Source organism: Dicentrarchus labrax, unplaced genomic scaffold (genome assembly GCF_905237075.1).
Source record: "Dicentrarchus labrax unplaced genomic scaffold, dlabrax2021, whole genome shotgun sequence".
Classification (NCBI taxonomy): Eukaryota; Metazoa; Chordata; class Actinopteri; family Moronidae; genus Dicentrarchus; species Dicentrarchus labrax.
Genome location: NW_026136721.1, coordinates 31,101,352 through 31,117,390, shown reverse-complemented (window position 1 = coordinate 31,117,390; position 16,039 = coordinate 31,101,352). Strand labels below are relative to the sequence as shown.

Genomic DNA, 16,039 nt, shown 5'->3' with positions numbered 1-16,039 from the left:
TTGCAGGGAAGTAGGAGACGCATATGCATGGAAATACTATTGAATATAAAGATGACTCTTTTCTGTCAGGTGGAAGTCTTTTATCAGTTACTCAAAGCCATTAGAGCTTCATAGCGATCAACAGAAGATCTATTTGATACTTTTTTAATGAGGTTTTGTATGTAGTAATAAAACTAACTAATACTTTTACTAACTAATATGTTACTGGCATAACGAGTAAACATAAAACACATTTCAACAAAATAGTTTCTGTATATGTGGTCTGTGGTGAGTGTGTGGAGATTGGTCTGAATGTTTTATAAACAGATATCTGCACATGAATGATGACGATTAATTTTTATTGGCTTTTCTATTTATGTGCGTTCATATGCAGATATCTGTTTATAGAGATTAATCCATTTGTGGATGTCATCTGTCAACTCCCAACTCCATTAATCTTCCATCTATCATTCTGTTTCACTGTTGTAGCTGAATAGTTCATTCTTGTGGATCTTTCTGTTCAAACTACAGTGGCTCTGCTTTATGTTTAGGCTTATATTTGACATGCTCTGCATGTGTGTGCATGTTGATCATGGTGCCCCTCACACCACAGTTTAGAGCCTCAGGATAACGCCAGCAACTGATGGAGACCAGAACACCCTCCTGTTTATGTACAGCACACTACCTGTATGTGTGTGTGTGTGTGTGTGTGTGTGTGCAACACTTGCATATCCTGTGGCTATTGTTTTGTGCTTGTACATACTCAGGCATCAACAATATAAGGAAACATTACTTGATGTTGTCGAAGGGCCTATAGACTAAGAGCAAAGTTTCCGTGTCTCATCTTGTCCTCTGCTGCATTCAGATGTCAGCGCTGCCGATCATTTCTTGGTATGTATGACTGAAACCCCTCTGCTTGTTCACACTGCTTATGAGTGTCAGGAGCAGTGTCACCTTAAGTCTAACCATGGCTCACCAGGAGTTACCTTGTAGCCTAAATATGGCTTTAAGGAAAGCATGTTAACAGGTAGTCATGCTAACATTTGACCAGAAATAATAAAACCAAAATCATACTAAACGCACAGGGTCACTGAGTAGGAAAACATGTACACATGTAGCATTTAGTTCAGTGAAAATGTGTTTATGGTAAAAGACTTCTGATATAAACGTCGACAGGAGGATTTTAAAGAAAAAGTTTGACATTTTAGAAAACAGGCTTATTCATCTTCTTGTTGAGAGTTAGACGGGTTGATTGATACCACCTGTCTGTCTGTATGGTAAATATGAAGCTGCAGCTGATTAGCTTAGTTTAGCATAAACACTGGAAGCAGGGAGAAACATCTAGCCACAACCACAACATGCAGCTTCAAACAGTGACTAACTGTAAGCAAGGTATTCACGCTGCAGGGCTGTTGCATTGCAGTGCATGTCATTGTACAGGTGTTTCTATTTTTCTGGTCAGTTTCTGGACTATGTTTTGTGTTGTGCATGACATCATCAACACCAAAGCTGCTGTGGGCAGTCGGAGCACAAATCACTGAAAACCAAACTCCTAAATGTCAGCTTTTTACAGATATTTCTCAGCACATTAAAGCAACAAAAATCTCTGGCAGTTTTAATAACACAGTATTTAGCTGTATCTGTAAATAACATGATGCCCTGCACATGAAAGACAGAATGACAAGCTGACAGAGTGCCAGCAGGCAGGCTGGCAGACAGACAGATGGACAAACTGAAAAAATGGGCTTCAAATACATCTGGCGCTCAGACTCAGACATTATGCCAACCTCTTGTGTGCACACACACACACATGCATGTGTTTGTGTGTGTGTAACTGCTTGTTGAAAGGTGCAAGGCAGATGGAGGGTTTACGTAAGCCCCAGAAATACGTGTGAAAAGAAGCCATACCAGTAGAGGCATGCCCTCCTCTCCCCTGCTATCTATTATTTCCTCTCTTTACCCCCTTCTCTCCCTTTTCACTTTTAGCATATTGCACATTTCTCTCCTGTCTCTCCCCCACTCTCGTCTTTTTCATCCCATCTTTTTCTGCTTAGTCCGTCTCACAGATCTTTGTGACCATTGTGTTCAAAGGAATGTGTGAGTGCATATAATATCTGCAAAAGCTACAAGTCTGGCCGCATCTTTACATTTCCAAAATGTTTTGCTTTTTGTGTTTCTGTGTGTGTGTGTCAGTGTGTGTGTCTGTGTGTGCGCTCCCCAGCCGAACACATGTATTCTTTATTGTCCTCCTGGTATCAGTCAGACTGTTGCATGTGTCACTGCCAATATTGGCATCATTATGTGATGACACCAAGCTTCTGCAACAAATATGCGTCCTAGAAAGAGAAACAGAACGACAGAGATGGTCTGACTGATAAAGTATTTCATTAGTTTGTTTACAAGGTAGCTTAATTATACGGCTGGCATCGCCCACATGTCTCAGAGGTAACATCACACAAAAACAAACAGTTACATTTACAGAGAGTTGTCAGTTTGTTTGCATATTTATACTACTGCTAAGGAAAATCCTTGTTTTTCCTTCTTCATCAGCTAGTCAATTACATTGTCTACTCTTTGGTGTTAGGTAGACAATGTGTAGTGGGGTTTATCAGTGTTTGCTGAAAACACCTGGAAAAGAGGCTGACAACAGGGTTTTGAGTGCGAAAACCCAAAGCCCCAAGAGTCTAAAAAGCTCTGTAGAGTTTGATCTCTTATAAACAATGTTGATTGGTGCAGTTTTGGTTCAACACTGTTCAGACTCAGCAAGCAAAGTATGTTAAATCAAAGGTAACCATAGGAACAGCACATCTGCTTTAAGTTAAACTCTGTCTGAAGAAATAGTTCTTTGCCTGTGGTAAGTGGCCATGGTGTAAGTGTGATAATAGACTCTGATGTATCCTGATGAACAGATAATGCACTTGTTGCCTATAGGTAATGATGATGACACAAATCATCACACCCCTGTCATCATGTTTCAACCACTGCAACTCTGATTTTAGAATGACTCAAGACCACAGAGTACAAACTGTGCAATCGAAGTACAACATAAGTAATGTAGTCTCCAAGAAGGCACGTAATGTAATAACAAAATGTATTTAACCGTAGATGGACGATTTAAACAATACGTTTTCCTATTATTATCCTCCTTATCCTCATATTCAAATAATTATCTCCCAGACAATTATTACAAAGCTTACAGACCCTCTGATCCCTTTGTAAGCCTTTATTTCTTCTCTATACTTCCCTGTGTCGTATCTTTCAGTCAAACAAAAAGTCATATGGTGAAAAAGTCAGTGGCCAAGCCAGAATGGTGGAACTCCCATCCCGGCTTTTATTCAATTATGTCAATCCAACAATATCGTTAAGAAGCAAATTAAAAACAAACTTTTACTCATTTGCTTTTAACTCTTTATATGTTGTGTGCATGCTGTTGGAAGTGAGGCTGCGGATGTGTTGGACTAAGAGATTGTTTCTAGTTTTCTGCCTTATGACAAATGGTCGCTGCTCCTGTTGTGGTGATGTAAGGCTCCCACAGGTGCTCTGTAAAGCCTCAGACAGATGGCTGGCCAAGGAAGTGCAGACTAAAGGCTCTTTCAAGCAAGAAACTCAGCGGCAGAAAAGTCAAGTCAAGTTTATTTATAGAGCACATTCATTTAAAAAGAGATTTACAAAGAGATTGAATAAAACACACATAAATAAATAAAAATTGACGGAGAATGATGATGAACAACCACAGATTTTACTCTTTTTAACTGCTGCAGCTTAAGTCTGACTCTTGCTGCTGGAAGCAGAGCAAATCACTGTGGAGAAACCTGCACAGGTCAGTTTTGGGTCTGACAGGGCAATAAACTTGAATTTTTTTTGTCAGTAGCTTAATCACTTAAGGAATTGCTCTGTGCAAACATAGATACCCTCACAAAAAAAGGTGCTGGCCAGGTGAACTCCATGATGAGCAACAGCAGATCAGCTGATCATCAAACCCACCAATCCCCTCTGTCTTTGCAGCTGATCCTATTGATGTCCTGAAGGTCCTGGAGCTGTCTGAGAACATGGAGGGCGTGTCGTTGGAGTCAGGACTGTGCACCAGCAGGGAGGGACGAGAGGAAACGGACCTCTCCTATAAGATCGACAAGAAGATTCAACTGAGCGCGCCCACCAAGCAACTATTTCCTTGTATGTTCAGTCAGACTCATCTGAAGTGTGGGTATGAATATGTTTGGTCATTGAGAGAGGTCTAATGTGTATGTGTGCATTCCCTTCAGATTCATCATTCCCTATGAATTTCTCAGTGATGACAACAGTTAGAGCTGTCAAGGGCTCACAGGTCTTTCTCCTCTCCCTGTACGACTCGCAGGTACGTATCATACACGCCACATCAGGATGTTGAAACCAAACCTTTACTAATTGTGCTGAATGTGTAACGACACTGCCGTAAATTAAATATTAAATCAACAAATTTAGCAAACTTATCCACCATACCAAACTGTCAGACTGACCTTGAGCAGAAAAAAAACATCCCTACCAATCATAACATGCACCCTGCAGGAGACACTCCTACTGGGATCAGCATCACATGTTGTCCTCAAAATGGGAATATGTTTTGTCAGCTTTGCTAGATTTTGTTAAAGATTTGCCCAAAAACTTTTTGAAATTATAATTGTATAAAGTCTTCATTGAGACTGTGCATTAATATTACAGTTATACGTAAATATTATATAAATACAATATCCCATTACACAGAATATTCACTTGCTGGATATTTTCCCATCATCCCTCTCTCCTTTCATCCCACGTGTCTCTCAGGGCACGCAGCAGCTGGGTGTGGAGGTCGGCCGTTCTCCTGTCTTCCTGTATGAGGACCATGAGGGTCAGCCACCTCCAGAACTTTACCCCACCTTTAGAAAGATCAACCTGGCTGATGGCAAGTGGGTAACTACACACACACACACACACACACACACACACACACACAGGCAGCCATACACACACTTTTGTGTTTGCCTTGCATTGAAATTTTGACATAAATGTTTGGCTGGATTCTAAAAATACAAAAGCTTCTCAGAAAAGTGGGAAGATAATTTCTTCCTCTCTCCTTCCTCCCAGGTGGCACAGAGTAGCCTACAGTGTGGAGGGCCAGTCAGTGACTCTCTACCTGGACTGTGTCAAACTGGACACCCTGGACCTGCTCAGAGGTTATGACCCCCACGTCAGCACTGAGGGGGTTACTGTATTTGGGACACGACTGCTGGATGAAGACGTGTTTGAGGTAGGACTGTGTGTGCACTCTCTGGATACTGCATCATGGAATAATACATGGGGGAGTTAAAGACAAAAAATGATGTGAACTGAGGTGAATCTGTCTCACTGTTATACATATTAAAGAAAAGAGCCTCCACACCATCCACCTTGTGAAGTGTAAAATCATTTTAAAACTAAAAAAAGAAACAATAATGAGAACACACAATAAGTTCCTTGTGTGTCGTAAGTACGTTTTGCTGCTTGTTGCTGCTTGTTTGATTTCTTAATCAAATGGTGACAAATGAATTAACAGAAAGGCTCTTCTCCCTACACTGCCCTCCAGTGGCTGTGAGGATGTACTACACCTTTTCTACTGCTCAGAAGATGTATAGCAAAGCCACAGATGATTTGGATGTATTCTCAGATAAAATCTATGACAAATAATTGGGCACAAAGATGCATTTTAACATCAGTATATTCTCTGACGACTGTCTTGAACTTTTTCCAAAAAAAAAAACACTGGAAAAATCCTTTCTAAATCTGTAGCTGTGTAAAATCTTTAATGAGTTCTGTTCCTGTTGTGTCCTCAGCAATGTGAGGTCATTTTGACAGATCTGAAGTGTGAACTTTGACCTTTGTTTTCAGTGTAATGTCAGGTGGTCCATCTGTTTAACTGAACAACTCCCTGGCCATGTTTGGCTTGGACTCCCCTCCATATGTGAGGATGTGTAAGAGGGAGAAAGAGTTTGTGTCTGTCTCTGGACTTAATGTGCTGGCGCCACTTGAGACCGAAGCTCTGGAGACGATTAAGTGCAGAGCAACGATAAAAACAGCCTGTTAAGTCACTTTGATCTGGCTAAATGAACACATACAGTCAAAGATAAAGACAAGGGAGACAGATGCATATGACTTGTCATTTGTGTAATGAGTGACATATTGTACAATGAGGACCAGTGATGTCACTTTATGTGTGTTCCATGTAGAGTCACAGATTTGCTCAGTTGTGTGTGTGTGTGTGTGTGTGTGTGTGTGTGTGTGTGTGTGTGTGTGTGTGTTTTATCGTGACACAGGGAGACATCCAGCAGCTGCTGATCGTTGATGATCCCAGAGCAGCAGAGACTTATTGTCAGGACTACATCCCAGACTGTTATGCACCTTTGCCCTACAACAACATATTAACAGAGGCTGAGGAGGTAAGTCCCCTTCTTACAGCCAATCACAGATGGCAGAGAGAGAGAGTTTAACCACATGTCAGCTTGAATATAGAAAGAGCAAAGGGATCCTGATAATCTTTCAGTCTACCTGGCCCATTCCACACATAACACACTGTCCGTGAGGCATCTCAGGTGTTGTATGTTGTAAATCCAGACTGTCGTTTTAACAGTTAAGGAGCCCCGAGGCTTCATTTAGTAAGAGGAAAACTATTACCGGTATTTATGGACATTTTGGAAGACAGATATGACAAAAAGACGAATGTTGAGTTATATTCAGACATATATTTACACTAGAAAATCCTCTGGGTAACATAAATTAAAATGTCGATGTGGGCTGCATGCAGAGTTTTTAGTAGCTTAACAATATTTGGTTGCCATTATACTGAAAATATGTGGGGATTGTATCTACATCTCACATAGACACAAACACACACGTCTTACCCCTAGTTGTAGCCTCCAGCTGTTTATTTCCTTGCTGTTGTTGTGATACTTTTATTTTAAAATAAAATTATAAATTATAAAAAGCCACTAGTGTGCCCTCTGTTTCTTACTTTCTTTCTCTCTCTCTGTATCCTTCGCTCTTCACAGTAAAACCCACTACATGGTACTGTGATCCAGTATAGTTTGCCAGCTTCTTTGTGCCAATGCCCCACACCCCTGGGAAAGGTTTCAAATCCTCTTCCGCTGCTGCTGTTTGCTTTATCATCTGGCTCACAGCTCAAAACACTCCAGGATTCCTGGTTTATTGTGCTCAGTTATTTTATTTTTACACCAAAAAATGCAATTGGCAGGAAGAAGCCAACGGAAAACATGGAATTTAGACACGTTTGTGTATTCTAATAACACGCTGATGAAGTCATGCTTAAACATGCTATCCTGAAGGAGCTAAAATAAAAAGACTATATTGTAGTTGTGCCATGTGTGGGCTGTGCCATGTAGTTTTTGGCTATATATATGAGGATATCTTTAAAGTAACAGCGCTTCGGCCAGACAGGACGAGTAGAAGAAGTGAATCTCATATCTTTATTTCTGTGTATAAACAAAATGTTACACATGCTTACATCATGCATTGTCTCTGTTTTGATTCTGTTATGGTCTTCAGGTGGAGAGAGCGCCTAAGAGACAAGTAGCCGAGGAGTATGAGGAGTTTGACTACAGTGAATTCAATGATGTCCTCTCTGGTTCCACGGTGACTGCGGGTCCTAATGTCACAGAGTATGAGGTGAGGCTCAGCAGGAAGAACCGCAGTACGAGCTTGTGTTTTTGAATTTCTTGTCTTTTTTCTGTCCATAATTATTTGTCCCTGTGTATGTTTGTTGGACAGATCATTGAGTATGAAGACTATGACAACACAACAGATTACAACCATGAGAATGAGTATGAGTATGAGGAAGAATACGACGAGCGCTATGGGCCAGCGGAGAGAGAACGGGAGTTCTCTCTTAACACACAGGTACCATCCAACCTACCACACACCAAGAGTTAATGCAGTTATAAATAAAGGAATCATGTGCAGAGAATAGAAAAACTAACCCTCTGTGCTTCATCTATGTAAATGTCTAATATCCATCTCCTCTCATTAGGATTTACCAGAGAAAGGAGAGAAAGGAGAACCAAGCTATTTGGGAGCGGTGAGGAAAACACACACAAACACAGCCACACGTGTGCTTGATATTGGTCCTCAAAATGTTTTGAATACTGACTGAAACAGTCCTCAGCATCGAGGATCAAAAACTGTACCCAAGTAGACAAAGAAAGACATCGGGTGCTTGGTCAAATTCTTGTTTACTTCAAAATATCAAATATTCCATCCATCGACTATCTATACTTGTTGTCCTGGGTTAGAGGGTTGACCAGATATTTCCTGATTTGGATCAGGAAAACAATTTAAGACCGACTGCTTGTTGTGGTGAATCAGGACATTATGCATACTTTTTTAAATGAAGAAATAACTTATCAGAAAATCAGTTTACAACTGTCAACATAATGTATTAAAAAACATCCTGTATTGGCTCTATGTATGAGATTGGTAGCAGTACATGAAGTCGGGTATTGAATTGAATTGGTATCAGTGGTATGAATGGTTACATCTTTACCAAACAACAACAAATGTAATTTCTGTGAAATGTCTGCAGGGAACGCAGATTACAGGACCACATGGGCCTCCAGGACCTGAGGTTAGTGAATTTTGCAGCACGAGGTGTAACTTGAAACACATTTTTCTTCAGTATTCAAGTAATGTTTTGTATTTTTATTTGCAGGGAGAGCCAGGCCCCCCTGGAATCACAGGACCAGTAGGAACTCGAGGAGACCCTGGGGAGCTGGTGAGGACTGTCCTCTGTTTTCTGCATGTGTGACTGATTCCACCTCATGTTGGTGTCTCTCCATAACTGTCCTCTGTCTCCTCTCAGGGCCCTCCAGGGCGACCAGGACTTAATGGAGCTGATGGGATACCAGGTCCTCCAGGAAACATCATGCTCATACCGGTAACATGAAGATACTTCTGTGTTGCCTGAAGCCTTACAAGCTGCACTGGTGTTGCTATGGCAGTTATTTGGTCCTATTAACCCCTAACGGATCCTCAGGGCAAATGGGAATGTTTGACTGTCGTGCCTAAGAAATTGGCTGTTTCAGGATTGTTGGATACATTTGTTTGACTTTGCAAGTAAGACCATGCTCCACATACAACACATATAAAACAAGTAGTCTATGTAAGTGTCAGTCAAATTTTCAACCAGACATGCAATGGCCATCAAACCATTCAGAGCCCCCTTGTTCCCCATATGGCATGTTATATTTCTTTTTTTTCTCCAAGATTTTTCCTTTATCTAGGCCATCTGCACCTTTTTAGACTTTAATAGCAGTGCTACATATTGGCCACTGGGTGGGGTATAGAGTTTGACTTAAAAGCATCTTGTGTGTTTGTGTGCAGTTCCAGTCAGGTGGTGATCCAACGACAGGTACTGTGGTTTCTGCACAGGAGGCGCAGGCTCAGGCCATTCTTCAGCAGACCAAGGTAAACAAACTTGTGAAATATAACCGTCTCACACACACCCATAGAGCTGATGTGGAACTTCTGCAGTTTGTGTGTCGCTTTCTGACTCCTTCCTCCTCTTCTAGCTGGCTATGAAGGGACCCCCAGGGCCGCTCGGCCTCAGAGGAAGACCTGGACCACTGGTGAGTGACATCGTATTGTTATTGTTGCTTCACCTTCTGAGCAGTGACAAAAATTAGGTTCAGGAAGTCACCCCCCATAACAGTCGGGAGTACAGCAAGAAAGAAAGTAGAAGCCATGACAATAGCTGCACATTAGGTTACAGGTCCTGTAGTCGAAAAGTCAAACATTAGAGTACTACATTACATAATGAATCCCAAAGCAGACTCATTTGGACAACTGAATGTTGTAAACTTTTTTTTTCCCAGGGTGTACCAGGTCCCTCTGGGTTGAAGGGGACCAGTGGAGAGATGGGGCCAGTGGTGAGTCAGCTGGTTGTCATGGCAACACACTCAACATCTCAAACCTTTGTGGAACTTATTTGAGAACCAGCTCGACGGTCATCTGCTCTCTTTCCACTTGTTTCTCCCCAGGGTCCTCCAGGACTGACAGGTATCCCGGGTCAGAACGGACGAATTGGGAAAAGGGTGAGACTATTTACTGCAGTCTCTTATCAACCTTATCAGATCAGATCTGAATCAAAAAATAACTTCCAGACCAGTGATTCTGCTGCTAACTCTGTTAAGAGGGTTGAGATATATAAATATAAATATCATCCTCTGTAATTTTGTTGTCATTCCACAGAATGTCCCAAACATTTACAGGATTTCAGTGAGGAATCTACCATGTCTGGCTTGTTTGTGTGTGTGTTTATCAGGGTCGTGCTGGTACAGATGGGGGCCGTGGTGCGACAGGAGAGACTGGAGGAAAGGTGAAGAAGAACTGATGTCACACTGTTCACTTACCAACTTCCCTATCTTGTTAAAATATAAACAGCTGTGCCTCTTTTTCACAGGGGGATAGAGGGTTTGATGGCTTGCCAGGTCTCCCTGGAAACAAAGGACATAAAGTGAGTTATCTGGCTGAACGAATAAGTGACGGTAAGCAGATAATAATATCATAATATATATTGTCAACTTCTATGTGTGTATTTTCTCAGGGGGACAGGGGTAAGCCGGGCACTGTAGGTCCAGCTGGAGAGCCAGGAGAAAGGGTGAGAGGTCACTTTGTATTGTGAGTATTTGTGCAGGCTTGTATTTTTGTATGTGTTGGATGTATTAATGTGTGTGTTTTCCACAGGGGTCTGAGGGGCCACATGGACCAAGAGGACAACCAGGTGATGCTGTAAGTGTCAACACACAATCAAAAAATACACACATTATTCTACCACACACACACACACACACACACACACACACACACACACAGAGCAACACTGTGCCTTAGATTTACTGTAATGACATGAGAGTGGTATCATGTTTTCATCTAACGCTTAGCAAGAAGACAAATATGTGTATTTTCCCAAATGTTCAAGTATTATAACCAAGATTTTATTGCTCTTAATCTTTGAGAGATTTTGATTCCATAATAACCCCTCAAGGAGTTTTATGGATACAGTTACACATATAAACAGTTTAATTATACCTAATTTAACCAACCAGACACAAATAGATACCCATGCACAACACTCCTGTACTTATGTATTAACATGATAGATTCACTAGCCACTTACCTTAACCCTAAAACTAAGTCTTGATCCATAAACAACCCTTTTGTTGTGAGGACTAGCCAAAATGTCCAGACTTCCCAAAAATGTCCTCTAAAATTCAAACCGGTCCTCACAGAGATACAAGTGAAGTATACAGGCACACAGTGTCAATTACATGCAATATCTCATTATATGTAACTGTGATATGTGTTTCAGGGCTCCAGAGGTCTGAATGGCCCCAGAGGTCGTCCTGGTCCCCCAGGCCAGCCTGTGAGTGTGACATTTACACTTTTTCATAAATACCACCTCTGCACACACACACACACACACACACACACACACACACACACACACACACACACACACACACACACACACACACGCACACATACACACACACACCATTAAGAGTCACACACATTAATCTCTACCCTTCATGACAGTAAAAGACGTTAGATATCAGTAATTACACTGCTATCTTGCCTCATTTATCCGTGCAGCTAAAATAGGGCTCTTTTCACCACCAACATAAATCCAGCTGTGGTGTCGCTATTAGATAATGCCACATGATAATGCCTATTCATGATGTTACTGTAGTTCTCCATTTGTTAACATGATGTTATGCAATTCTTATCTGAGAAAATTACCATCTCTCTGCCAAATACAACTTACATACGACACCTAAAGCGGTTTCTATGTCTGTATACATTACGGTATGTTTGCACTTGTACAAAAACAAGTTAGGACTTGTAAGCCTCAGATAGCACACAGTGGAAACACTTTTCATTTTTAAAAACATATTTATGCTTGGTGTTGATTAATGAAGCATGCCTCAAGCCAGGGGGTACTAGAGCCAAAACCAACGGAGGGGCTGATTTTCTGTTTTATTTAGCTGTTGTCCCCGGAGGCTCATGTAACAAGTCTAAGGGAAATTTAAAAATTAAACATAGTAGGGAATGTACCTTCCTTTAATCTATTCTTTAGTCATTAATTAAAGAAGAAATAGTGGGTTAGTGTGACAGAAAAAGCCACAGCCAGAAAATAAGCCCCATTCAAGAGAATGAATATATGCAGTATACAGCTCAGTCTCCATACACTCTCCTTCAGTGTCCGTCCTTTTTTTTGTATTAAAGGACCAGTGTGTAGCATATAGTGGCATCTAGCGGTGTTGTTGCAACTCTCTCACTTCGCCCAGCCCTTCCAAACGCGATTGAAAAACTACAGTGGCAGCAAAAAGACAAAAACATGAACAGCCCTGTGTAGTGTCAGTGTTTGTTTTGTCCGTTCTGGGCTACTGTAGAAACTTGCCGGTTCAACATGGCGGCCTCCTTGGGAGGCAACCTATTGGGTCTATAGATATTAAAGGGTCATTCTTAGGGAACAAAAACATAAAATAATCTAATTATCCGGTGATTATACACTAATGAAAACATACCTATGAATATTATATTCCATTTCTGCCAGTAGATCCTCCTAAATATTACACACTGGACCTTTAAAAAGCTCCTGTGCTTTCCAGGTTGTTTTGCTATGGAGGGCACACGAGTGCACTCGAGGACACAGAAGAGAAACCAGAAGAGTCCCTTTTATTAACCGTCTTCCTTTCTCTCCTCACAGGGCATTCGAGGAATTGACGGCGTTCAAGGTTCAAAGGGAAACATAGTGAGTATAATAAAGGTAGTAGAGAGCAGTGCCTGATAACAAGTTACTTCCCATGACATAATATCCTGTCTGTAACAGGGAGCCCTGGGGGATGTCGGAGCACCTGGACAACAAGGCAACCCTGGAATCGTGGTATGAGCATGGAACAGAAAAAAAGTCAGTTGCGTAAAAGCATACACAGATATACTCATTCTTAACCTCTCCTACAGGGTTTTCCTGGTCCTCAGGGGTTAGTAGGGTTGCCAGGAGAGAAGGTAAGACTCTTATAGTTGGATTTTACACTGTGGGCTGGAGGAGTCGGAATTGATTGATTGACTATTGTCTCACAGGGGCCTCAAGGGAAGAAAGGCATGCAGGGCTTACCTGGAAACGACGGGCCTCCAGTAAGTACATGTGTGTTTTAGCTCATGTATGTCTGAGGACTTTTATTGACATAATGCATTACCTAGTCCCTAATCCGAACCTTAACATCACAACTATGTGCCTTGCTACAGATATTAACATGTCCTCTTGTCAATAGGGGCACCCTGGAAGAGAAGGTACTCCAGGTGAAAAAGGACTGCCGGTAGGTCTTCTGGATGCATTTATCTGTGTTTGTGTGCAGTGCATGTTGTGTTACTGTTGTGTCACAGTTAACTAGAAGGTGTCATGGTGCAGGTTGACATTTTATAAAGTATGCTTACTTGCCTTCTTGCCAAGTGCTCCCAGCCCCCTTTTTTTTTTTGATTTTACATTTTGATATAACGTGTTAATTAGTGAGTTTTATAGGTGCTGGTAGGCTGTTTCCCCCTGTTTCCAGTCTTTGTGCTAAGCTAAGCTAAAAGGCTGCTGGCTGTAGTGGCATATTCAGCAGACAGATATGAGAGTGGTATCAATCTTCTCATCTAACTCTCAGCAAGAAAACAAATAAGCATATTTACCTAAATGTAAATGTTCTTTTAATGTGTGCTTGTTCATTTGTAGGGTCCTCTAGGAGTGCAGGGGCCTGTTGGATACCCTGGACAACGAGGAGTTAAGGTAGATAATAGGTGCAAGGCGTGAAGGCAAAAATATGCCTTGTCATCTGATGAATTTCATGCTTAATGGCAAAGCATGCTATATATTTGATATGCTTTCCACCTCATGAAGATGTCACAAACAGTCAGTGATATTATTTCATGTGTTTTCGTTTTTCTTGTTGACTTCCTGTTTTGTTTTGTTTTTTCCTGTTTGACAGGGAGCAGATGGAATCAGAGGATTAAAGGGAAGCAAAGGCGAAAAGGTGAGAGAGACAGAAAAGTGTTAGTAAGGATGTCTCATAATATAATATATCACATTACAACTACAGTATGCATGCTGTTCTTCACTGCCTTCATGTGATTTTATGTTGTCTTCTAAACTCGACTTTGTGACGTCTTTATGTCTCCTTCAATTAATTCTGTCTGCAGGGAGAGGATGGTTTCCCAGGGGCCAAAGGGGAGATGGGAGCAAAGGGAGACGTTGGAGACAATGGAGCTGCAGGTGGCAGAGGAGAAGATGGGCCTGAGGGGCTTAAAGGCCAGCTGGGTCCTCAAGGAGAAGCTGGCCCTTCTGGTACTTCTGGAGAGAAGGTACAGAGCTAAGTTTGCATGTAGATTGCTAATCTATAAAAATGGCATTAGATATTGTTAAACAACTTGTACAAGATTAAAGAATGAAGTTTTACACTGTCTCTCTTCTTAGGGGAAACTGGGAGTTCCTGGGCTGCCAGGATATCCAGGGCGCCAGGGGCCAAAGGTAAAATAAAGAAATAATTCAATAATTGATTGAATGAATGTTACAGATACAGTAGACACCATTTATACAAAATTAATGTGTGTGCCTTCCTCCTCCTCAGGGTTCTGATGGATTTCCTGGTGTACTTGGAGCTGCAGGAGAGAAGGGCAAGAAAGTGAGTAGAGGGTTTCAAATCATGTTGATATTAAGAATATCAGGAAGTCAGACTATGCAATTCCATTAATGTCTTGTCTTCTGTGGTGTTACCCAGGGTCCTGCAGGACAACCAGGAGGTGGAGGCCAGAGGGGTGCAAATGTGAGTCCCGTGTCTCAGAACATTCCCTAGTTCAGTAGGTAATGAATTGCACAGAAAGCGAGATGTTTACGAAAAGCAAGCCACATGCCAAAGCTCCTGAGAACATTTCCAGAATACTCTTTTACAACCAGGTGAGTCAGATGACTAATAATACAGAGCTGAAGTCCTGCCCCCCTCTCCTCCATAAGCTTTTGTTTTCTTGTAGTGGGTCACAGTATTTCTGAAAAGCTGACAACTCTTGTAGCATTGTTTTCAGCCACAGCAGGCAACTGTTTTCAGCAAAAAAAAATGCATAAAAACCTGCTGTCCACTACCTGCCCAGCATCAAATGGCAGACAGACACAGTTAGTGGGCAGCTGGTGACCTTAACGCGACTCCTATAAAGCTGAAAGCAAACATGACACAGTAAAATAAAGTCATCTGAAAGTACAAACAGGGACACAGGAGGAAAACTAAACTTCAAACCACAGAGTGCTAATGGAAAACCCCTGTTAGTGGACAATTAGCAACCAGATAATAAAAATAGGGTTAAAAGAGTGTAGTGTTGGACAGACATTTGTCATGAGGCCAGAAACAACTCCAAATAAATGCTAATGTTGTTCTGTGTTTGTTGGATGTGTAAATATCTCACAGCTGGTTATGCAGGGCCTCAGGGATTGGACCAAATTAGATAGCTTACAGGCAGGTACAGGTAAGCAGACAGACAGTACATGAGGTAATAGGCAGGCAGTTAGACAGACAGACAGGCAGGCAGGTAGATACAGATCCAGGTAAACATAGAGATGACAGACAGTAAAGCCAGAAACCAATAAAATACAACTAGGATGAACTGACAAGTTTTGAATGAAAATGGGGTGGTTAAATATCTGAGGCCTTCATTGAGTTTACAGTGTTACAATGATTATTTGGTTGAACAGTTTCAGATGACTTGTAAAGGGGGAGAGAGGGGGAGTAACATGCAGAAAAGTCTCACAGGTTGGATTTGAACCCAAGCCGCTGCTGGGACGTGAGCTCTCCCAGTGCACCCAAAGTGTTACAACTTGTAGAAGATCCATGGATGTATATAAATAAGAACTAATTTCAAATAATACATCCATGAGAAGATCCCGTGGAGCCATGTGAGCTGATCATCAGAGGGTCCCTTTAGCTTTCCCTGACTATTTTTTAAATGAGAGATCTAGATTCTCATCAGA

General features: G+C 41.5%; 1 protein-coding gene across 1 annotated transcript in view; it reads left to right on the top strand.

Annotated features, from left to right (window-relative positions):
- The window catches only part of LOC127355546 (collagen alpha-1(XI) chain), a 40,063-nt gene that overhangs the window by 8,939 nt on the left and 15,085 nt on the right, over positions 1-16,039 (top strand). The window contains exons 2-32 of the mRNA XM_051386566.1: positions 3,985-4,152; positions 4,242-4,333; positions 4,783-4,904; positions 5,083-5,245; positions 6,288-6,410; positions 7,534-7,653; positions 7,756-7,884; positions 8,015-8,062; positions 8,567-8,608; positions 8,693-8,755; positions 8,843-8,917; positions 9,364-9,447; positions 9,552-9,608; positions 9,855-9,908; positions 10,020-10,073; positions 10,304-10,357; positions 10,442-10,495; positions 10,586-10,639; positions 10,726-10,770; positions 11,351-11,404; positions 12,752-12,796; positions 12,875-12,928; positions 13,006-13,050; positions 13,126-13,179; positions 13,317-13,361; positions 13,760-13,813; positions 14,013-14,057; positions 14,224-14,385; positions 14,498-14,551; positions 14,652-14,705; positions 14,802-14,846. Of these exons, the coding sequence (XP_051242526.1) occupies positions 3,985-4,152; positions 4,242-4,333; positions 4,783-4,904; positions 5,083-5,245; positions 6,288-6,410; positions 7,534-7,653; positions 7,756-7,884; positions 8,015-8,062; positions 8,567-8,608; positions 8,693-8,755; positions 8,843-8,917; positions 9,364-9,447; positions 9,552-9,608; positions 9,855-9,908; positions 10,020-10,073; positions 10,304-10,357; positions 10,442-10,495; positions 10,586-10,639; positions 10,726-10,770; positions 11,351-11,404; positions 12,752-12,796; positions 12,875-12,928; positions 13,006-13,050; positions 13,126-13,179; positions 13,317-13,361; positions 13,760-13,813; positions 14,013-14,057; positions 14,224-14,385; positions 14,498-14,551; positions 14,652-14,705; positions 14,802-14,846 (2,312 nt within the window). The remainder of the gene's footprint in view (positions 1-3,984; positions 4,153-4,241; positions 4,334-4,782; positions 4,905-5,082; positions 5,246-6,287; positions 6,411-7,533; positions 7,654-7,755; positions 7,885-8,014; positions 8,063-8,566; positions 8,609-8,692; positions 8,756-8,842; positions 8,918-9,363; positions 9,448-9,551; positions 9,609-9,854; positions 9,909-10,019; positions 10,074-10,303; positions 10,358-10,441; positions 10,496-10,585; positions 10,640-10,725; positions 10,771-11,350; positions 11,405-12,751; positions 12,797-12,874; positions 12,929-13,005; positions 13,051-13,125; positions 13,180-13,316; positions 13,362-13,759; positions 13,814-14,012; positions 14,058-14,223; positions 14,386-14,497; positions 14,552-14,651; positions 14,706-14,801; positions 14,847-16,039) is intronic.